The sequence below is a fragment of the Calypte anna genome, chromosome 3 (genome assembly GCF_003957555.1).
Source record: "Calypte anna isolate BGI_N300 chromosome 3, bCalAnn1_v1.p, whole genome shotgun sequence".
Lineage (NCBI taxonomy): Eukaryota > Metazoa > Chordata > Aves > Apodiformes > Trochilidae > Calypte > Calypte anna.
In genome coordinates, this window is record NC_044246.1 from 6,989,888 (window position 1) to 7,014,204 (window position 24,317).

The 24,317-nt window shown below is 36.0% G+C and overlaps 1 protein-coding gene across 1 annotated transcript in view; it reads left to right on the top strand.

The window, feature by feature from the left end:
- Nucleotides 1-24,317, top strand: part of RYR2 (ryanodine receptor 2) — a 339,366-nt gene that overhangs the window by 168,655 nt on the left and 146,394 nt on the right. The window contains exons 15-23 of the mRNA XM_030446731.1: nt 2,341-2,524; nt 3,213-3,348; nt 6,617-6,712; nt 13,187-13,305; nt 13,692-13,825; nt 16,228-16,469; nt 20,221-20,413; nt 22,181-22,397; nt 23,530-23,634. Coding sequence (XP_030302591.1) covers nt 2,341-2,524; nt 3,213-3,348; nt 6,617-6,712; nt 13,187-13,305; nt 13,692-13,825; nt 16,228-16,469; nt 20,221-20,413; nt 22,181-22,397; nt 23,530-23,634 — 1,426 coding nt within the window. The remainder of the gene's footprint in view (nt 1-2,340; nt 2,525-3,212; nt 3,349-6,616; nt 6,713-13,186; nt 13,306-13,691; nt 13,826-16,227; nt 16,470-20,220; nt 20,414-22,180; nt 22,398-23,529; nt 23,635-24,317) is intronic.

Sequence of the window (24,317 nt, forward strand, 5' to 3'; positions counted from 1 at the left end):
TGGAGGAGAAAACTACAAACTTGTATACGACTCAAATATACTGAAGAAGTTCATAGTCTCAAAAAAAGGTTTTCTTAGAAGTATGGAATTAAACCATTTTTCTCCCTTCCCATTATACTTTCCTTATTTGTTCCTTTTAAGGCTACTTGTTTCTTTAATATTTTGCAGTTTAAAAAGTTTTATTTTATAACAATTTTGCCATTTAAAAATAGTGCCTGGCAGATGTAAGTGATGTGCCTTAATCTTCTTACTCCAGATGTCTTTCTAAATACCACTGAGAAAATGCTGATTCTCAAGTGTTGGTGACTTCAATAGTTGAGGAAAGGCCCCTCTCATTATTGTAGCTGCTGGTAGAAAAAGGGTGATATGCATTAAGACTATATGAAATGATGAATATTTCATAGGAATTCATTTGTCACAAATGAATTGACAGGATGGGAGATGGTGACCAGAAGCCACCATGTCCTAAATCAGTGCACAGCTGAAGTCACAGACAGGTCAATTTGTTGATAAACATTTACTAGTATTTAAATAACATCAGAGAAAAATGCCTGTCAGGAGAACTGCTTATTGTATGACATCTAAAATACAAAAGAAATGCAAGCCCTAGGTCACCTTATAAATAATACATTTTCTTAGAAGCTGCTAAAGAATGCCATAAGAGATAAGGACAGCGAAAGACAATTTAATGATAGGGTCTTGTGAATTGAGGTACTGTTAAATTACAGTAGAGATTTTTTCAGAGTGCATGGGGAGTCCAAGGTAGTGTTTAGCAATTTACTTTTGGCAGGATGTTACTCCAAGCAGAAAAAAGCTGAATTGGAGGGGATCAAAATTATTCTCTCGTGTGCTCCAGTTCTTCCCACGAACTCAGTAGAAAAATTGCACTTGTTAATGTGCTCACAATAAAAATGAACTTAGCTCTGATAGTTATCTTTTTGAAACATAGCATTATTTATTCTAAGGGATTTTTTTTCTCCTGAAGTAAATATTTCTAAAATAGGGCCTCTGCCTCAAATCCTGAGGTGATGAGGAGCCCTTGGGACTAAGCAGGGAGCTGTGCCACGAAGAGGTTGTGGGTTGTGGCAGGTTGTGGGTCAGGTTGCTGAGGAAAGAAGAGAGTGAGATGAGTGGGGAGCTGGGAGCCTGTGTGGATTCCTCAGGCTCCTCTGCCTCCTGGAGCTCAGTGATCCTTAGGTCAGCATAAACAGAGCACTGCTGAACACAAAGAAGACCTCTTTGAAAATATCTTAGCAAAGAAGCTTTTTTTACAATGGCAGAATTGATACTGAGTCAAAAGAGACAAACGAAGCCCCTTCCTCCTGCTCTTGCCTGCTGTATCCCTTCAGGGCTGCTCCTCTCCCAGCACTTCAGAGCCCTGGCTGCCTCCTATGGAGTTTTGGGTTCCTCTGAATCTTTCCCTCCTCCCTGAGGATGGCCACTATCTTCTCAGGCCCTCAGAACCCCTGCTTTTTCTGCCCCTCATGGCTCCTCCTGCTCCTTCCAGAAGGTTCTGGCAGGATTCCTGCAGACCTCTGCCCGCCGCCTCCTTCCTGAGGGGAACCAGGAAGGGGTGAGGGAAGGTTCTCTCCTTCTGCTTGTTGCGTGGTGCTGGGGAGGGCTCAGCTCCAAGAGCCACATTTCAAGAAAGGTGGGATTTGAACAGAGGAGAAAGACATATCAGAGGGCTGGGAAACACAGCCCTGGGGAAAAATTGGGTTATGGGATTTGTTTGGGATTCAGCTGAGCCAAGGGGCAGGTGCAATGTGGATGAGAAGGGTCTGTCCTCCACTTCTGGGAGATGAGGGTTGCAGACTACAGCAAGGCCGAGCTTGAAATGTGTGTCAGGGAAACCGAAATGGTGTGCTGAGACAGAGTTTGTGGAGGAAGCTGCATCTTCCAGTTCTGAAGATGGCTTTAAGAACAGGTTAGAGATGTGCTTGAGGGCCTGTATGAACTAGCTGGGCTATCTTTGGCACTTCAGGACTGTTTTTCTGAGTTTTGTCAATTCCGGCCTCATGATGCTCTGAACAGGTTTCAAAAATGTGTGCTCTGCCTCTGGTACTGCTAAATGTGTAGCTAAAATATTAAAATGTGTTTTCTGGATTTCAGAAAAAAGTAAGAGAAACATTGATGCTTCCATTTTGTTTGAGAAGGGGGAGTAGGTCATTAAGTGAGAATGGAGGAGATATAAAGATGTTTTGAGAAATTTTAGCTGTCAGAAAATGAACTGAGCTTCACCATCTCAACAAACTTTGCTTTTAAACCAATAGTGCTTAAATAATGAAACAACAACAAAAAAATATTCCAGTATGTAGAATATTTTGCATCTTTTTGCAGGGGCCTGGATGCTCTCAGCAAGAAAGTGAAGTCTTCCACCATTGATTTGCCTATCGAGTCAGTCAGTCTGAGCCTTCAGGACTTGATTGGCTACTTTCACCCTCCTGATGAACATTTGGAGCATGAAGACAAACAAAACAGGCTCCGAGCACTGAAGAATCGCCAGAACCTCTTCCAGGAAGAGGTACTTCTCTCAGTTTTATTCCTGATTTTCTGCCATGTTGTCTGCAAGTATTCTTTTGCACTGTCGTGGAGGTGCTGTCTAATGTGAAATATATTTGCCATGGTTTTTTTAGTCAGAGTAAAAATATTTGCTGCATTTCTAATCTCTGTAGTTCTGTTTATTTTCCTGTATATTTAAAGAAATACACCTAAGATTTTCCATTTATTTTTTTAAAAAAATATCTGTATAACCCTGTGACCTGAATTATAAGCATAATTCTTTCCTTATGTGTTAATCATTATAGTTTCGTCTTTTCATGCAGAAAGATGTTTTGGTTTAATAGTAAGAATGCTTTAAGTATTTTGTGTCATATTGTCTGTTATTTCTCTGGTAGTAATAGCTTTCTGCACTTTGTTAGATGCCTAAATGCTTTTCAAAAAAAACTTGCCTATAATTGTGTCTGCAATGCTGTTTATTTTTTGGTTTATTTTGACCAACCTAAGTGGTAAATTTTTACTGACACAGTCAAGGAAATATTTCTATAAGGATTACTTGTGACTCTGTTTGTGTGAGTCCATGTGTATATTCTTGTGTTTTACATGTCCTGGCTTTCTTGTTTTATTTTCTTAGATTTCTGAAAATCTTATGTGTTTGCACCTAAACAATACTTCTTTTTTTTCTCTGACAATCTGAGCCTTTCCATTTTTAGGGTATGATCAACCTTGTTCTTGAATGTATTGATCGCTTGAATGTATACAGCAGTGCAGCTCATTTTGCAGATGTAGCTGGAAAAGAAGCTGGAGAAGCATGGAAATCTATTCTGAATTCTTTGTATGAATTACTTGGTAAGAATATTATGAGTTACTTGGTTTTTTTTAGCTCAAAATAATACTCAGATGAAAAGAAACTTGTGCCTGTTTAAGTATAGAAGAATTTCCAGTGAGTAGAAATTTAGGATACAAATTAAACAAGATTTCTTAATTTCCAGATCCTTGCATGTGCTTTAGAATAAAATACGCTGAAAGCACTCAACTAATGTGGTTTTTCTAATAATATTTTTTTGTTATGATAAATAAAATACTGTAGTGAAAAATGTTTTCCTTAGTGAAACGACTTATTGCTTTCTTGCATCATCATTTTGCTGATGTGTCTTGTGTAGTCCCAAAATGTGTGAACAAAATACATGTGAAGATGTCATTTCTGTGTAAAGGAGCCATGAGTGGTCAGTTCTGTAGAAGCCTCCAATTTTTCACACATCTGGCTGCAGAAGTACAGCATAAATCTCAAGCTTCTGACAAAGACCCCACTTACTAATCAGTAATGACCAAATAACTTCAGCATTATACTAGGATTCAGTGTATTGTGGAAAAGCACATTCTCTAAAGCAGTTTATCATGAAGGTCTCATCCAACTGAAGTTACTGAAAATCACTGTAGTTATAGTTAAGTGTTAGGTGCCCTGGTCAAACTCCTATTTAAGTAGTAGCATTTGATTGTCTGATTTGTTTGCCCATCAGTTTGCATTGCTTATTTTATTTATGTTCCACTGCAGCTCATATTGTTATTAATCCACTGCTGTGTGTTCACTCCTGTTGAGTTTTTAATTGTCCACAAAACGAAATTTTACTGCCTAAGAGAGCATTTTGTCAGTTGCTTCTCTGTCATCAGGTTTTTAATGTTCACATTGACCTTAAGTGACTGAGGACAGTAATGTGTCCCTGTCATTAAGCAGTCCAGGATGTGCCTATGCTGCTTGCTTTCTGTAACTTACCAGCTCTAATATGAGGGCCTGCTTGCCTTTGAAGCATGTGTTTGAGCATAAGCTTGAGTTTGGACAGAGTCTTAATGCAGGATTATTATCTTACTTTTGAGTTAAACATTTTATCTAATTTATACTGAATCTCACATCTGAAAAATTTGGCACTGCAAAGGTATACAAGTAATGTTATACAGTGGTGTTAGCATGTTACAGCTCTATTTTTCACTTATCTCTGGCAATGTCTGTGTTTCTTCAGAACTCTGTAGGCTGCTAGCACAATAAAGAGTGCTAAATAAAGTGTTTCCTGCTGTTTTCACTGTTCAAACAAAACTGAGCAACCCCATATAACTGGCTATTTTCATGCTTGCATGCAACCAGATTGCTTAGTCTCAATTTTTTGAAGGTAGCTCAACCATTGGCAGGCAGAAAGGGTGGTAAGTACTATCTTTAACAGTTAAAATTTGGGGAAGATGTGTGAAACTAAACCAAGGTTTCACAGCGAAACTGATGCTAAATTGAATGATAGTGGTTCCTTCCCATATTCAACCTACATCTAACCTCTTTTGATTTAAAATAATTGCCATATATCTGCTCAGACATCTGCTCTTCCTCTTTTACAAATACATATAATCACTTGTATTTGATCCTTTCATATCACCAAAGAATGCACAGGAGTATATGTAATGAATGATGTGACTTTAATGTCTGACTGACCATCCTGGGCTTTGTTTATTTGCTTAGCATCCAGTTTTAGTCTTGTTCAGAGAATCAGCTGTGGGATATTTTTGTTTTCAGTGCTAAGTGGCTGAGTGCCTCATTTAATGCATTTACAGCTGTTGGATATTAGTTTTCACTTTCAATGTTAAATGACTCTGTGCCTCATTTAATGCACAGCTTTAACCACTGGATACTTACCTTTCACAAACTTCTGCTGAGCTGCATTTATGAAACCATCTGTGCCTTGTTACTGTTAATGAAGTTAAATTTATTGATGTCACAACAAGCAATGAACTATTGCTGCCTTCATTTGATTTTCAAACCTCAAGCACAGTGAGATTATGTGGCTTGTCTATAATCAATAAAAAAAAAAGTCACTTGTACAAACGAGGGTTCCATAGTTCTAATCTGTCTTTTTACAAGATGCTTCTCCTTCTCTTATGATTCCCAAGTACTTTCATCTAACTATGGTCATTAATATGAATGATTTCAGAGTATAGATTTATTTTTATATATATATATATAATACAGCAAAAAAAAAAAAGGCTTTGTTTGTTTGGTTTGCCCATTAGGGGTTGGGTTTTGGTTTTGCTTATTAGGTTGGGTTTTGTTGTAAGTCTTTTTTTGGCTATGAAGGAATTGGATTGCCATCTCTGATGATACAGAACTGCCAGTGCAGTGACTTGTTTCCAACCAATTCCAAGATTGTTTTTCCTCTTTGCTGATACAATTTCATGTCATATTTATGTCACAAGCCTGCAAGTTTAACCTTTCAAAAAGGAAACAGCATAGAACTACAGTTGCAATATAACGTAACAAATTTCTGTAGGACTAAAGAGATTTTAAGAGGCCGTTGAAATAATTTGTTGGCAGAATTGGAAAACAATCTTAAGAAAAGCAGTTTGCATTGTTCCACAAACCAGACAGCTGTGTTAGTGCTTCACTCTTTTTTCAGAGTAGAACAGTTGCTTCTCTGTGAGCTCATGTGAATTCACATTTCCATGCAGACACAGATATTCCAGGACAGGGCAGTGCCTTTAGTGTTCAGGGGTCTTACTGCTCAGTTATAGCTGTAAAGTCAGTGCTAATATCCAGTCTACATCAATCTTTAGCTTAAAGCATGATGGTGATGCAGTTTCAAGCCAATTACTTCCTCTCTATAACCCTTACTACAACCAGTTCCTGGACATGCTTTGTTTCAGTACTTCTTGAACAAATGTATTGTACCAGTAAAAAATAATTCACATTGATACCTATGTTGTTGGCTTCACTTGCTACTTCACACTGTTTCTTGTCATTAGAAGAACACTGTTTTACAGAAATTTGTTTCTACAGTAGCAGCTGACTGCTGTGGTGTTAGAAAATACTGTACTTCATCCAGAGCATTTTGCAGGGATTATTGAGGTGATTGTAATGCCAAAGTAGTTCAAATACCTTAAAGGTTAGTTTTATACCAAGAGTACTTTTTATGCCTAGATCTAACCATAATTCATGTTATTTAAATTTAAATCAAGAATATCAATAATTAAAATTAAGAATATATCTCACTGGAAGCTTCCCAGAAAGACAAGTATTTTTAAAATTTAAATGGACTTATAATTATGATTCCTTTTAAAATGTTTTCTTTCTTTCCAATAGCTGCTCTGATTCGAGGGAATCGTAAAAACTGTGCTCAGTTTTCTGGATCTCTTGATTGGTTGATCAGCAGATTAGAAAGATTGGAAGCCTCTTCTGGTATGCTTTTCAGTATTTTAACATAATTATTTGACCAGTTTCTCATTCTTTAAAATTGACTATGTACTTGTTCTGTTTGATTATCATTTAGTCCTTCCAGTGACAGAGTAAATTTTATTAAGAGAGTGAGATTTATATTTGTAATATTTTTCCATTTTAAATTTGGTTGTAATTCTACCTCAAGTTCTGACAGTCTTTCCTTTTCCCTTTCTAATACTGTCCTAGATTCAAGCACACAAACCTTTTGATGAAACTGTTACTTAACAGTTCCAGCTGTATTGTTACTTTCTCTTTAATTCTAGTACATCCCTTCTCTTTGGAAGTCTGTTTTTCAGGATTTGGACCTAACTACATGCAATAAGAACCATATGGAATGAGTGTAATTTGTATTATCTTGAAAGCCTGTAGTGCTCATGGAGGGAAGTTCATGTATTCTATTGAGTATGTATTTAGAAAACACCTAGATATTTGCATATAACAGTTACCTCCATAATACATACACATTCCCTACACATTCTCTCTCACTCCTGAGGTCTGAACTTCTCGTTGAAGTTAACAAGAAAGAGCATGCCTGAAACATGTTTCTGATTTGAGAGTCTGGGAATTCTGTTTTAGTTGAGACACAGGTTGTTTAAGCTGTTTCTTTGCCATTACCCCATGTCTGTCTTTCCTCCTGAACCTCTGTGTTAGCCCCTTAGTGCTTTTGGATTGCAATTGGTCTCTATGTTGACCAAATAGATTTCATAACTGAACATTAATTTTGGTTTACAGTATTGTTAGGGAAACCTGCTCTGCAGATGTGGTCACCTTCTTGCCTTCATGAACATTTGAGTAACAGAGGGCTTGAACTGATAAAGCATTTAAAAACTGGCAAAAATTGCAGGCTAGAGCATTCTCCACAATCCACCTTTATGTGAGGGCACTCATCTAAGGAGAATGTTATCATAATTATGCAGGTGCATGGGATTCGACTGCAACTTTTGTTCCCTGTGAAATAATTTCCTGAGAGACCTAATTTTACATCTAAAACTCTCAGGGCTAGGGTATTCAGAAATCATTAAAAACTTTCCACATAACCTTTGTAGGGTCAATGTGAAATTTGTTACAACAGCTCTGAAAACAACTGTGTTTCTGTTACGGAGGAGTTTAAAAAAAATGAAACTCAAAGTAAAAATAAAGTTTGAAAATCAAAACCTAAATGGTTATATTTATGATGTTATAATAAGGTATGAAATGAGTTCTGTAAAGTGCAGAGTAATCTGACACTGTAGTTGTGCTGCATAATGAACTTCATGATGTCCTCAAAAGATTCTCCTGGTACTGATCTTTGCAATGCTCATTTGTCCTAAGTGTTATTCTAGGAACTGGGCCACTTGAACTCTTTCCCCATATGTTCTGGTAACAGAACTTCCATGTTGCCTCCAAAATGGACTTTATAATTAAAAATTTTTCTGGGTTTGAGGGAGTCAGTTACACAATATGCTAATTATGCAGTGCATTAGTTATCTCGAGAGGCACAGTAGGTTCAGCTTTTGGTATGTAAATGTGCTTTTGTGATTTTTATGTGGGGTGCTTGCTTGCCACATTTTAAGATTTATATAGCTTGTTTGGGGTGAGATATTTGCTGTTTAATTTACACTGGTAGATCTACAATAGGGATAGGTAGTAGATGATACTACAACTTTTAAATGGAAATATCTGGCTGCAAATATTCACCTGAAATAATTATTTTCTAAGGTTGTAAGTTTTTGAGGAAGAAACACCATACTCTGTGAGCCACATCAAGATTAAGCTCACCTTCACCATTGAAGTTGTTAGCTACATCTCCTGCAGGTGTTTTGTTGGATGTGTTCTGATAAAGATATGCTGCCATAAACTGTTATCAGTAAAATTCCTATTCTCACTTTTTCCTTATCCTTGAACTATAAATGTTATGAAAACAGAACAAAGATATTAAATATATGAACAGAAATTGTGAGATAATTGTGAGATGATTGTACAAACTGGATCAGAAACTGATTCTGTTCCTGATCTTCACTGAAACAAAAGAAAGAAAATGAAGATTTGTATCAAGTATAAATATGTCTGAGAGTAGACCATGTTAGAAGTGAGATATGACAGGAGCTGAGGGAATAATTCAATGCAAATACTCCAGCTGTGTCTTCAATGCATTAATTAAGACAAGTCTTTCACTCTGAAATATATTCCAGATGGGATTAACAAATCCTCCTAAAAATTTAAAGGCATTAAGATATAGGTTATAAAAAGTAGAATGAGGCAAATTAGTGGTGTGATAACCTCCAAGTGAAGATTTTTGAAACCAGATATCATCAGGTTTTGAGTTCTATTTTTTTGAATGTTTTTATGCATTTTATTCTAGTATTCTGCATTATGACATTAGAGGAATCAACATGGAAATATATACTTTGATTAATCTGTTAGTCATTAAGAAAGCATTTTCATTTAATCTTTATCACAATCCCAGCATATGATGCTCTTTGTGGTATTTGTATTAAATTTGAACACTTCCTGCTGTACTGCCATGAGCACCTCCTATGAAATTTGAGCCAGTCCAGTTGTCTTTAATGTAGACAATCCAAAAGTAGATTAGTCCAGAATGGCATTGGGCATTCATATGATATTTCTTTTCTGAAGTAGGGGGAATTTGCCTGAAGAACAAAGTGTGTTTAATTAGCATTCAGATGCTGCAGTAATCAGAGAAGGTGCTGTGGCAGCTGGGTCTAATTGATAACATTCAGTTATTAGTGAATATTTGCATCTTGAAAGTTGTTTTACTTCTGTTACTGAGAAGATTAAGACTAGAAAATGAACCCTGTGTACTACTTGAAAAGAAAATTAAGATTATGAATCTACCTCAGTAAATCTGAAAATTCCAAGATTATGGCTACCAAAGTTACATTTTATTGTATCCATTTTTACTGGGTCGTTGTTTATATTGTAAAAAGTATTTTCCAGTGCTACAACGAGAAATGTTTAACTTTACATTAACAGTTTTGAATGTAGTGATTTCCCTGCATTCCCAGATCACTGTGTTACACGATGAAGTTTTTGATATTGTGACAGATTACCCTTCCAGACTGAGGGTACTTATTAAACACTTTTCTTACCTTCTTAGGTGCTTTTATCATGCTAAGTGACCCCTTCCTGCCTAGTTGGCATTCAGGATGGATTATGCACCTGCTATGTTACTGCAGGGCATCATCTGCTCTTTCAGCTTGCTCTCATGACTCTTAGGTTTTTATCCTATTTATCAATATTGTTACTGTCAATATTAGAAGCAAACAGCTATTGCAGCCCAGATCATACCATTGCCAAATTCAGGTTAAATCTGTTGTCTTCTTTGTAGCTGAGATTTTCTGCTTATATCTTCAGGGCTAAAGAATCAGTTGGTGAGTTCATATCTAGCTCATTATATTGTGGTTGTGACTTTTTTTTTGAAGCTCTTCTCTTTGAAACACTTTGTTTGGAATCTCTTTTACCAGATAAATTGAAGTTTCAACACATCTGTTGTCTTCCACCTTTACCACATTTTAGTCCTTACCTAATCTGTACACTTCATTAGTAATGACAGGATTATCTTCCTCCAGATCCCTGGATAAAAGCAATAAATAGTATTGAGATAAAAGGTGACAGTTCTGTAGGTTATCCTGATTAAAGTGAAATGGCTGCAGGCATAGAATCACAGAATGATTTGGGTTGGAAGAGACCTCTGCAGGTAATCCAGTCCAACTCCTCTGCAGCAAACAGGGACATCCTCAACTAGATCAGGTTACTCAGACCCTCACCTTGAATATCTCATGGGGTTAGGGCCTCAACTACCTCCCTGGGCAACCTGCTCCACTTTCTTCAAGGTAAAGAACGTGTTCTAACATCCTAACATCCATTTTAAATTTCTCTATTTTAAAGCCATTGCCCCTCATCCTATCACTCCAGGCCCCTGCAAACAGTCCCTCTCCAGCCTTGCTGGAGGCCACCTTCAGATACTGGAATTTTGCTGTTTTCATGGTTTCCCCATGAATGGAATAATTGGGAATTGCAATTCTCATTTTATTTCAGATTTTCTTAGGAAATAAAAAATGAAATCACCTTCAAATGGCAAGTGAAAAGTAAATATTGTCTTTTCTGGCAGAGTAGCTTGATTTTAACAAGGATGGAAATCTGAAATCTTAACTTTAAACTAATAATTTTGAAATCTTTATCAACATACAACTGTTCATAACATGTTTTGTACCTTTTTAACTCATAGTAAAAAGTCTGCACAGCACAATTTCTGTGCTTTATTAGATAATTATTTATTGTTTTTTCTTTATGAGGTAGCCTGCATTTTCTTGGGTTTTGTTGGTCTTATTTTTGGTTTTAATAGAGTTGTATCTTGATTGAAATGCGAGGAAGAATAATACAAATTGGTCCAAAGTTAACAATGGAAAAAATAATTAATGAACTGAAGGTATTTTACTCTTTGCTGGTACATAAAGGTGGAACATGTTCTGATTCTACCAATCCTTGAGAAGTTCTACAGATGGAGATCTGATAAAAGAGCAACAGATTAAACTTGGAACTCTTGGCCATTTATAGGCCTCATAAGTAATGTTTTTTACCAGTCTGTCATTGCTTCACAGTTTTTTATTTTGTGTTTATTAGTTGTTTAATTGCATTTCATTTTTCATTGCATAAACATGCATTTCGTATTTAGAAGAAACAAATCTATTGTTTCCAACAATTTTTTATGCTCATAGTTTTAATTTGGTTCAGAGTTTCTGGTTTTCAGCTTTTGTTTTTGATGGTCATCTCTAAAAAAGTGAGCTCAATTAACTTCTAATATTTAATTTTTGGTTTGTTGAGAGGCTTTATGATCAGTTATTTAAAATGTTCCAGACTATAAATTCTTCCAGTACTCAGAAATAGCAAAAAAAAAAGGATGTGTATGTGTAAAATTTCCCTAATGAATCAAAATACATATTCTTTTTCCTTAAAATTGCAAAGGTATTTTTTAAAATTGCTTCCAAATAAGTGTAAAAGCTTGCATTTATTGTTTACTAATTCAGAAAACGTCAGATACATCCTGAGAACAGTTATGTGAAGGAAACAGTTTTGAAATTCCCTCCATATGATCATATTATTTATGATACACCTTGTTTTTTTCTGTTGCTTTATTCAAAACTAGTGGAAATCTAACAGAAAACACTTTCTCCTTTCTGTAAGCTTTAGATTCAATGTGAAATGTTAAGGTAAGAGGGAGGCAGCTGGTCAGCATAAAGTCTGTTTCAAATCCAGTATTTTTCTGCCATTTCTCTGGGCACCAAGACTAAAAATCTGTGTTTTCTTTGTAGCTGTTTGGAATCTTTTTTTCTTAGCTGAACCTGGTCCTCAACTGTAGCATCTTGTGATTTCTTCTTCACCAGGGTAAAGAAGAGACCAGAGCAATCTGGCTGAGGCCACATTTTTGTCTGATTAATTTCTTTCCCTTCATCAAGGGAAAGTCAGAGTGCTGCAGTTTTCTCCCAGTAAAAGAGAGCATGGCAAAGAGCCCAAGGCTTGTGCTATGGGTCTCACTTTGTAAGAGTTAAGCTGAGTATTTGGAGCCATTGCTTGAATACAGGGATGCAAGCAAAGTAATAAGAAATTCAGAAGGTGAGTAGGAGATGCATCTGTCTAGTTTTGAGACAGCTTTCCCTCAGTGCTCTCTTTTCTCATCAGGGCAACAACTGGAGCAACTGGTGATGATGAGCCACATGCGTAAGATTTGGCTCTGCCAAATGTGGGTGATCCCAAAGCAAGTGGGATTGAAATTGCATTTAATTGAGACTGGAGATCTAGTGGTTCTTACTTTCTTACGTATCTTACTTTCATGCTTGTTATTTGTTTACCCTTTTAGGAACATTTTTGGTTCTCATTACAGCTGTTATATGCAGAAAGAAGATTTTATGCAGTGGGACAGTAAATTTATATTATAAAATTAAACACAGTGGACTGGGAATTTACCTCTGCTCTCTTATTCACAGATATATGATGCCATTAATGGTGCATCTGGTTTTCTAGGCCAAGAAAAAGAAAACTGTATAAATGGAGAGTATATTTTATGTGCATAACATGTATGCAAGTGTGAATTCAGTCTTCACCTTCTGGACTAACTGAAAACAAATATTTTATTCAGCTTCTTTTGTTTGTGATTGTTGATCCTCACATGTTTACTATTAAATAACAGGTTTTTTCCCTGTTCTTTCTGATTTTTGCTACGTTCACTTACTCTGTGAAATCTAGAAGTAAAACATGACTCCTGGTTTCATTTTGGTTTTAATGTGCAATGATTTTTTTTTAATATGCAATGATTTTTGAAACTATTGTATACTGCTGAGCAATATGTTAGGAAATATTATATTCACTTATCATTTTATATGCATGTTGAATAAGTAATCTTCTTTTTAAATTTTTTTTTAATTTTTTTCCCCTCAGGAATTCTAGAGGTTTTGCACTGTGTGTTGGTGGAAAGCCCAGAAGCTCTAAACATTATTAAGGAAGGACATATTAAATCCATCATCTGTCTTTTGGACAAGCATGGAAGAAACCATAAGGTAGGCAAAGAAGAGGCAAATATATTTAGGTTAACATTTGTGAACAAAGAAGCACATGTTACTGTGGAGAAGTTAATATTTATAATTAGAAATTTTTCCTGAATGGCATACAGTTAGTTAGAAATGGGCACAGTATCTACCTTTGATTAAAACATTGATACACACTAAATCTCAAGGAAATCAGGAAGGATATACTTAATATTGTTGGGAGAATTCCAGAATTGTTGTAAAATAAAACTACTGTGGTGGATGAATTTTGTACCCTTACATGTCTTCCAGTAACAAATGATATAGCATTGTATTATCTTCAGTAACCCAGAATGAGTATGAACTTTTTACCATGTAAAAAATATTGTAAAGATGAAAAGAACCTGTTTTCTTTTCAGGTTTTGGATGTTTTGTGTTCTCTCTGTGTGTGTCATGGAGTAGCTGTGAGGTCTAATCAACATCTCATCTGTGACAATCTTCTGCCAGGAAGAGATCTCCTCTTACAGACACGCCTTGTCAACCATGTGAGCAGGTAAAAAGAAAAAAAAATCTGTTAACAAAGCAGGATAAAACTTCTGGGTAAAAGAAATAGTCACCACAGAAAACCCATTTTACTCTCAGAAGTTCTGTTAAGATATTTTATTCTTACTAGGATTTTTAATACTCTTTCTCATGATGATTAGAATCAAAACATGGGGCAGAGAGAGCTGCTGCAAGTTAAAGCTGCTCTAAACTGCTCTAAGTCTGTGAAATTGTAGAGTCTCTTCTAAAGGTTTCTGTCTAGGTCTAGCTGTGCTTTCAAATGTTTTCAGCCAGTGTGAGGGGCTGTCCTCACCCTATCTTCCACTGGCAGATTTGTAGAAGCCACCATTCAGTGGGAATTGATAACAAGAAGTTAAAAAAAAAAATAAAATTGTAGGGTCTGTAGAAAGGCATAATGCTACTGAAAAGATTCAGTTGCTGATCTTAAAAATTCATAGAATCATAGAATTAGCCGGGTTGGAAGGGACCTCAGAGATCATCTAGTCCAACCCTTGACCCAGCGCAGCAGTTGCTAGACCATGGCACTGAGTGCCACATCCAGTCTTATTTTAAATGTCTCCAGGGATGGAGAATCTACCACCTCACCGGGCAGTCCATTCCATAGCCTAATCACCCTCTCTGTGAAGAAATTCTTTCTAATATCTAACCTAAACCTCCCCTGGCACAACTTAAGACTGTGTCCTCCTGTCTTGTTGAAGGTCGTCTGTGAAAAGAGTCCAGTTCCCACCTCGCTACAGCCTCCTTTCAGGTGGTTGTAGACAGCAATGAGGTCTCCCCTGAGCCTCCTCTTCTTCAGGCTGAACACCCCCAGCTCTCTCAGCCTCTCCTCATAGGGTCTGTGCTCGAGTCCCTTCACCAGCCTGGTTGCCCTCCTTTGGACCTGTTCCAGGACCTCTACATCCTTCTTAAACTGAGGGGCCCAGAACTGGACACAGTACTCGAGGTGTGGCCTCACCAGTGCTGAGTACAGGGGAAGAATCACCTCCCTGGACCTGCTGGTGACGCTGTTTTTGATACAGGCCAGGATGCCATTGGCCTTCTTGGCCACCTGGGCACACTGCTGGCTCATGTTCAGTTTCTTGTCAATGCAGACTCCCAGGTCCCTTTCTGCCTGGCTGCTCTCCAGCCACTCTGTCCCCAGCCTGTAGTGCTGCATGGGGTTGTTGTGGCCAAATTATAGCTTAAAAATTTTATTTGACTTTTCTGGAAGATTTTGTCAGACAGGTTTTGTCAAACAGGTTTTGCTAATATTTTTACAAAGATTTAATTCTTGAATTGTAAGAAGTAAAAGAGTATTTTTACTTAAATTTTTGACAAAAGTTTAGATTTCCCATATGCACCCATTATTTAACCCCCCATATATTTCTCAAAGGGAAGTGTGTTAGTCTTCAGTGATAAAAGAAATTATTTTGTAAGCAACCAGATTGGTAAAATCTGTTTTTTATTACACTGACTTGCATTTAACAGCCCCATGAACTGTTCTTTTGTATTGACTGGACAGCTTGTATGCAGGAAGAAAATATTCACAAAAGTTGTAACCCAGTTCACTGGAGGAATGTGAAAAGCAGACATATTCAGCCTAAAAGTCTGAAAGATTTCTTGCAATGCAGATAACCAGTCTTTGAGGGAATATGCCCAGCATTGATTCTGGATAATTCTTTACTTTGCAGTTTTAGTTCAAAATTGGATGGCTTAATATGAAGCTGACACAGTAATGTCTAATGTTAGATCTTTTTGGGTGTGATTCTAGATTTATTATTATCCCCAAAATCAGATGAGGAAAACATAATTTTCTTTCATTTTGTCCCACATGACCTTTAGATGTATGACTCTGCATATTGCTATAGATACTGAATAAACACAGTAGTAGTTTTGCCTTGTGATGTACTTGAAAATCATTCAGTAGGAAGAGAAAATTGATAGTAAAGATCAGTACAAGTACTGCAGATAACTGAGTTATAGAAAACTTGGACTAAGAAAGATGGAGGTACAAAAGACTTGAAATAGATGGACACTTTACTTCTGTATCTTTGTCAATATTGCTCTATTTAATGGATAATCCATGTTACAGAACACAGTTTGCAATGTAAAATTAAACCTCCAGTGTGTGTACTTCCTATATTTATTCTGGTAATGTGTGAATGGCTGTAATTTTTGTTTGTAGGATCTAACATCTATTAAGTGCTGGAACACATATAATATTACAGTTGGTACCTGTGTGAGTACAGAGAATTTTTCACCAGAATGAATGAATAAATAAAATTCTATTTTTTTTTTCTGTTTCAATCATACAAAACCAGCATGAAATTTGAGTTTAACGTAAAGTCTGCAGTAGTTCCTCATGTCCTTGAGATGAGTTTTTAACAACCACTTTTATTCTTTCTCTTTAAGCATGCGACCCAACATCTTCCTGGGGATTAGTGAAGGCTCTGCCCAGTACAGGAAGTGGTACTATGAGCTTATGGTGGACCATCTGGAGCCCTTTGTGACTGCAGAAGCAACTCATCTACGAGTGGGCTGGGCCTCAACAGAGGGTTATTCACCATCCCCAGGGGGAGGAGCAGAATGGGGAGGAAATGGTGTTGGTGATGACTTGTATTCCTATGGCTTTGATGGACTGCATCTGTGGTCAGGTATTCCTTTTTTTTATTTTTTCATTTTTTTTGCTTAGTTGCTTTTTTATTAGTGAGGTTTTTTTGTTTATTTATTTTTTGTTACTATAATCTTGTTTGAAGTTCCAGTTGAATTTGTTTTCAACAGCAGCAAAGTGAATCAGACACTAGAAAAATACAGAAAAAATACCCTGAATCAGACTATATTTAAGTTCACAATGAATATTGATACAATGTTTCTATACAAAGTAATTCAGGCTTTTGTTTGTGCTTGTCTGGTTTTTTTTTTGTTTTGGATTTATTGCTTTGCTTTTGTTTGGTTTTTTTTCATACTAAGTAGGAAAAATAATAATATATAAACATATAAAATATAAAAAAATATATAATAGAATAAGTAATAACTGTTAAAAATAAACATAATAAATATTATATAAAATATAAAAATTATATAAACCTTTGAAGGTGCAAAAATTGAAGTCTGACAGTTGTCTGTATTCGTAATTTAAATTACATGACTCCATCTTTTATTTTTCTTCCCTTTCTTCCCCCCCCTTTTTTTTCTTTTTTTTTTTTTTCTCTTTTTTTCCCTTAACAGCTTTTCAATAAGGATATTTATAGAAATACTTTAGAGGTGAAGATGTTTTTTAAGTATACTCTCTGACATAAATTTTAAAACGATTTATATTTTATGTAGTTGTTTGTTTTTTTTTAATTTGCATATATTGAGACTTATGGTTTATTGCAAGACTTGCAGAATCATATTCTAAACTTGCACAAGGTGTGCTTGGTCAGGTATTCATCTTTGAAAAGCTATTGCCCCAGCTTGGTTCTATTCATTAGCAGTAACAGTCACTAGTACTTTCTGTGTTCAAACTCTAATTTAAAGGAAGCTGAACTGAATATCTCAAGTATTTCTGTTTACTGTTGATTCTGCAGATATCTTACTCTCTTTTCAAACTGGGTTGACTCAGTATAATCAGAATAATAAGACAGAAAGCTGCTTCTCTTTTTCTTGATTCTTTTTCATGTAATTAAACTTCTGTTGAGAAGATTCCCAGATATCATTTGGAATGTGTAGTTCTACACATGGACAGTCCTAAGCTTCTTGAAAAAAATTCTTCTGTGGCTTTACCTTGTTGAGTAAAACTGTTTTATTTTGTTTTTGAGACAGTACTAAGAAGTGATGAACTTTAGAATTGAATGGAAACTGGGTCAGGCTCATTGGATTGGCAGTTTTTTCACTTGAAAGATATAAAGAAGTTTTCTAAAGATCCTTAGTAGACAAGGGAAATATTTTAGTGAATCAGCTGCATAAATGATTCAAAGTCTTTGAAGTTTTGAGGCCCTGTGGCTTCTGGCAAACAATACAGCTTTACAGTTCCAAAGCCTTTTCTGATCAAAATAGCAATAAATTGTGTTATTAAGTACAGTGGCATTCTAGGAAGGCAGCTGCCACTTTGCCTCTCATACATAGAATTATTTTGGAATGATGATGCACAATTAATTGTCTAATAATTATATGTTACCATAACTGAGTTTGTCAGATAAAGTCTAGTTGCAGAAAAAACACAAAATAATGATCCAACTGAAATAACTTTTGTATCTAGGGTTAGATTACTGAACAACAAAACATTTTTTCTACCCATCAGAAAACTTTTAATCTGATATATCAGAGAAGAATAAATGAGCAATTGTTTGTGATTCTAGGGGCAATTGTCCAGCCCAGTTAAAAAAGTCAGACCACCTTTCTATATGCAATTTTTAAATATTAATCTCTGCTGTGGATGTGGTTGGCCCATTTGAAAAGATTTCTAGTTTCATTGATGTTCTTTTGTATCCCGTACCTCTGAAGTTTGGGAAGACTTTTAGTAGTTGAATGTTGAAAGTCATGGCCTTTCTTCATTTATAATCCCAGGCTACATCTTGGGAAGTCTCTGCAGTGACATTTTAAAAATAATCTTCTGACCATGAAACATTTACTGCATTAATGAATAGCAACAGTAATTTCTACCCCTGAGTTTGTTTGAATTACATTTAATTTATTTTTCTTTCTTCAATCCTTCAATTATTACTCTAAAATGGAGAAGTGGAACTCAGATTTTTAAAGCTGGAGGCATTTAGATCACTTAGTCTGCTTGACTATGTGTTCATCAAAAACCAGCACCTACTTCTGCTAATAGTCAGCCCCACAATGAACCCAATAATGTATATTTGTCTAAATTTTAATATTGAAAAAGACATCTAGTCTCATGTAGTATGCCTTGAGGAGATGAAGTGATCATTGTTGATAGCTCTTTTAGAGTTCAACTATCCCTGCCACTACATAATTGTCACTCTCTTTAATTTATTTGACACTAACACTTGGCTGTTGAGATGTTTTCTCTGTTAGTTCTGGGATGTTGACAGGAGGGAGTTCCCTTGCAAGGCATTCCTTATATTTTCTTTCTCCTTGGTGTTTCCTGTAGATTTCTTGATTAGTGGGGGGCCCTTAGGATTGCTACATGTCATTCCCCTGGCTTTGCTCATGGAACTGACTATTCTTACAGCAGCCAAGCATAGGACAGCCTCTTCAGAAAGGCTGTAGGGCACCAGAGAGAGCATCTGATCACTTTATTTTTCTCCACTATGCTCCTGACTGCCCTATCAAGTAGGGCTGATTTCACAAGAGCATCCATCCTAGGGTCTGTAGATTGTGTGATAGGATCAGGAAGTCATTTTTCATACACAACACTGGATATGTTTTTTTTTTTTAATTTTTCTTGAGGTGGTGGTAATGTGTCTATGAAAATTAATCTGCAAAAGAGCTATTGAGATTTTTCTTTTATTATTTTTATTGTGGTTAAAAACATCTCAATTACATCATCTCAGAAATATGGTGATTTTAGTTAAGTTCTTCATGTTTACAGAAGCTGGACAGTATAGTTAAAGACTTAGTGCTCTATTCTTGATGAGCGTTATGGTTTATCTCTTGCAGATGTTGCATATCTAATTTTTTGAAAACAAGTCTAGAGATTTCCCTACAATGGTCGTGGCTTTCCATAGATTTTCTGTAGAGGGCAGTAAATTTCAGAAACAGTCATTTCCTATTTCTATATTTCACAGGTTATTTCTCTGGGGAAGCAGGTGTGCTTGTGTAAATGCTATTTGACACAAGAGAGAATGATCCTTCAGAAATTAATAAAATAAATTAGAAAAATACATTAAAAAATACATATATTATTGAATTTATATGCCTCAAAGTTGCTGCTGTCTTTGTTTATGCCAGAAGAATGCTGGGTTTCAATTTGACTATGAAACTAAGTGATATCATCTTACACAAGTTGGCAAGGGTACCACGATGTGGCCCTTAATAGCAGGAAGTACATTACTTTTCCTAGATAATTTAAAGTACTACTTGTTCTTTTCTTGAATAATCAGGCATTCTTTAGTAATGTATATTCTGTTTTATATTAGATAATAGTGGATTTTTTTCAATTTTAACTTCTACACCTTCAGGAAGAGCTGTCTTAGGTTTTACTGTTTACACGGACACCACTAATTATTTTCACTTACATTAAATTTTATTGCACTGTTTATTATTAAAATAGCTTTGCAGATACAATTGTATGCTTCTGTTCACTAAATTGCAAGCTTAAAATTGGGTCTTGGATGTTATAGATTAGATGTCTATGTATTACTGTGTTTCTGCTCTATTGCTATAGTTTCTTTATTTGGCTGAAAACTTGTTACTGTGTTCAGAAATGTTCCTAAATGTTTCTCTTTCCTTCCATAGGTTGTGTAGCCCGAACAGTAAATTCTCCCAACCAACATCTGTTAAGAACTGATGATGTTATTAGCTGTTGTTTGGACCTGAGTGCCCCCAGCATCTCTTTCCGGATCAATGGTCAGCCAGTTCAAGGAATGTTTGAGAATTTCAACATAGATGGCCTCTTCTTCCCAATTGTCAGCTTCTCTGCAGGAATAAAGTTAGCGTCCTGTGTAGTGTTTTGGTTTGGTGTAGTTCTTTGGTCTGCTGGTGTTTTTGTTGTTTTTTTTCCCCCCCCAGTCTGTTGTTGCTTTGTTTGTGTGTGGTTTTTATTTGTTTGGTTTTTTTATTATTATTATTTGGTTGGTTTGGTTTGGGTTTTATTTCTATTTCTGTTTTTTTGTTTGTTTCTTAGTTCATCTGTTTTTTAGCACACCAGTGTATTCAGGTGGTTTGCAGATAGGCTTTAGAAGCAACTTCTTTGTCATTTGTTAGTTGACATATTGCTTCACCTTCACTCCAGGTCAGCATTTTAAGCATATAGGAAGAAAACCAATCAGTCTTTTGTTTTAAAAATGTAATTTCCCTAACTCACATGTTATGAGGCAGTAAATATTATTTGAAGTTGCATTATCTGCACTTACTTTAAGAAGTAGTGGTGGCACACTTCCTTTTCATTAGGACCATCTAATATAAATTCAGACAATCTGAATTAAAAAAAAAAAATAATTAAAGACCAGTTTTTTACTGGTTTACTGTAAAATTTAAAGTCACTCTTGAGGTGCCAAACTTCTTCCTCCATGAACTTAATAGTTTGAGATTATAATTTAAAAAAAAAATTGTGTGATATTCTGGGGAGGGGGGAGGAACTTTAGTCAGTCTGGCAGAAGTAAAGGCTGAAAGGTGATTTCTGTTGGAATCAGAGCAGTGCTCACTGAGGAATCATTCAGAGGCTGTGGTGAATACTGGAGAAGCCAAGAGCTGCCATGCAGTGGGCATAGCAGCCTCTCATTCCAGATGCAAAATCACTTCTTTAGGCTGTGTGTTGGGTAATATGATACAATGAGATAAACCTGTAGACCTGCATGCTATGAAATGCAAAACTATAAACCTGCCTTTCTGCCCATCATGAGAGAAATATGTAACAGATTTTATTTGTGTGCTTTGTATGTTTTTGGAGAGTGCTCTGATATAGCATTGATATAAAAACTTAAAAGATGGTAAATAGAAAAAAGACAAAGTCTAGGTTTTTTTGTTTCCATCTGGATGGCAATGTATCCTCAAGATTTTTAGTATTATTTTATTACTACTTCATGATCAATTCATGATTCAATACTTCATGATTCAATGACTTTTTCATTAAAAAAACACAAAACATAAAAACTTCATCCATTTGTAATGAATAAGAGAAGGGTTTCCACTAGGCTTCTACTAACATGAGAAGTTTATGTTTTAGGGAAGGAATATAAGAATTTTTTGTCTCTTCTCCTAAAGATTTATTGTTCTGTGAAAGAAAAGAAAGAACCATATTCCATGGAATTTTCAGGCTCATTTCTCAAATGAGGCAGATTGGAGAACTCCTAAGTGGAGAGACTTCAGAGGTGGTTGGTTGATTGCTGTGGGTTATAATCTCTGCCTTCTGAGACTCAAAAGGCTGCAGCTTACTTCTTAAGTGTGCTAAGTAAACTGATGATTCTTTCAGTGTCTACTCTTTTGGTTTCATGATTTAGAATACTTTTATGGAAGTGAAAATTCATCAGAAGAAAGAATGATTAACTTCTCATGTTTTTTGCACCTACTCCTTCATAAACTCTAGCACTATTTAGAGACAGATCAACTCCAAACAATGCAAATAAGCTGCCACATCAATTTATATATTTTTTTTCCCTTTAAAGAAAATGCCATTCAATTGTTGCTAAGCTTACAAACTGATTTGGTGTGACACCAAAGGTGTCTCAGTTGTCTGAAGTAACTCTGATGTTTACAGGGTACGTTTCTTGCTTGGAGGTCGCCATGGGGAGTTCAAATTCCTTCCTCCACCTGGCTATGCCCCTTGTTTTGAGGCTGTCCTTCCCAAAGAGAAGCTGAAAGTGGAGCACAGCCGAGAGTACAAGCAGGACAGGAGCTACACAAAAGACCTGCTGGGTCCCACTGTCTCTCTGTCACAAGCAGCTTTCACTCCAGTTCCTGTGGATACAAGCCAGGTATGAAAACTGAAAAATTTCATTTTAACTTTTCAACACATATGTTGCAGGTCTGTGTTATTCTGTGTTTGATTTCAGCTTATCTCAAACTTTTCTTGGGATTTCGTTGGTATGTTCCGTTGTGAGAAGCTGAAAAATGGTGCATAAAGCCCTTAAAGTGCTCAATAGAAATTAAATGTATTTCAGTTCACAAAGACTATAAAAAAGAATGTTTTACCCTTAAAAACGGAGTAAGCGAAAAAGATACTTTGAACTTCTTGTTCTGTTATTAGACATTTTTATTAAAGTTTTAATTAAAGTTACAGTAGACTTAGTGTTATGACAAGACTTTTAGACCAGCTTAAGCTATGATTTTTTACTGGCCTGGGACATTACTGAGTGTGGCATTTTACTCAGTGGCATGCACTGAAGTTAGAGTTATCTTCCCCCCCCCCAAGTTGTGAAGAGCACTATTTTTTTTATACCAAAGAATTCCATCTCTGATCACAGATAATGAGTTAATTTTACATTTGGCAAGAGTTTGAGATTGTAAAAGTTCTTGTACACTACATGCACAGATTTTGCCATATTTTGGAGCTCCTTCATGAATAAAGCAGCAAACCTGTTAGTTTGTTGCCATTATGTGCTAAATGCAGCATCTTACATGTGTGGTGTAATTATTGTTCTGTAGCAGTATCAATTAGGGTAACATCATCATGGTTCACATCCCTGTATATTTGACATCTCTGTTTTTAAGGTAAAGCAGAATTGATTTCAAATTTTGGAGACAGTGTTGTAGTATCCTGATTGTGCTTCTCACGTGTCATCATGTGTATATTTTTCTTTTTTATGGGGTTCAGATCATAATGTTGTTTTTTTCATTACCTTGGTTGTTGAGATTTTTAGCATTTTCCATTTGGGTGTGTTGGTTTTAAAACTATTTTCCCTTGCTGGTCAAACTATGGAACTTGCAAGTACATAGGTTGGTATTTTTATGTTGATCTAAATTCTCACTCACTTTGTCCAGTAAGAACTAAATGACAATTTAGTTTTAGTTGAGAGATCTGGTTTTATAAATGTTGTTATAACTGTTTGGGTGGCACTGTCAAGAAACTTATGTGTAACAACCTCTTTCTCTATTCTTTTTTTTTAGATTGTTTTGCCTCCCCATCTGGAAAGGATTAGAGAAAAATTAGCAGAGAACATCCATGAACTTTGGGTTATGAATAAGATTGAACTTGGCTGGCAGTATGGACCAGTGTGTACCTTCCAACTTAATCTTGTCTTAATTGCATAATACTATTTACCACATTGGTTTCAATGGGACTGCATTTTTTTCCATCCTTCCTAAATGAGAGTTATAGAGTCATTTTGGTTGGAAAAGACCTTTAAGATCATCAAGTCCAACCACTAACCTTAAACTGCCAACTGCTGCTAAACCATATCCCTAGGCACCACATCTACATATATTCTAAATACCTTCAGGGATGGTGGTTCAGCCACTTCCCTGGGCAGCCTGTTCCAGTGCCTGACAACCCCCTCCCTAAAGAAATTTTTCCTGATATTCAATCTAAGCTTTCCCTGGCACGACCTGAGTCCATTTCGCCTCCTATCCTGTCCAATTAGTAAGGTTTTAGACCCTTTCCACCAGCAGCATATGGAAACCAACAGTGCATTTCTAACACAAAATTCTAGTGTTAATTTGACTGCCAGCACAGAAAAAAACAGTTTTTCATGTTCAGTTTGTTCTTGGGGCAAGCAAGAAATTTAGCTGCATCATAGAGTAAGCCAATAAAGGCAGTTGCTGGTTCTTTTCACATGTACTGACTGACATAGCTCAGTCCTAAACTTAGTTTTAATGAAAAAAGAGTATTGCTTATAGGAAATGCCATTAAATCTACTCCCCCCCTTCTCTTCACTTCTTCAGGCTCATGTCTGCAT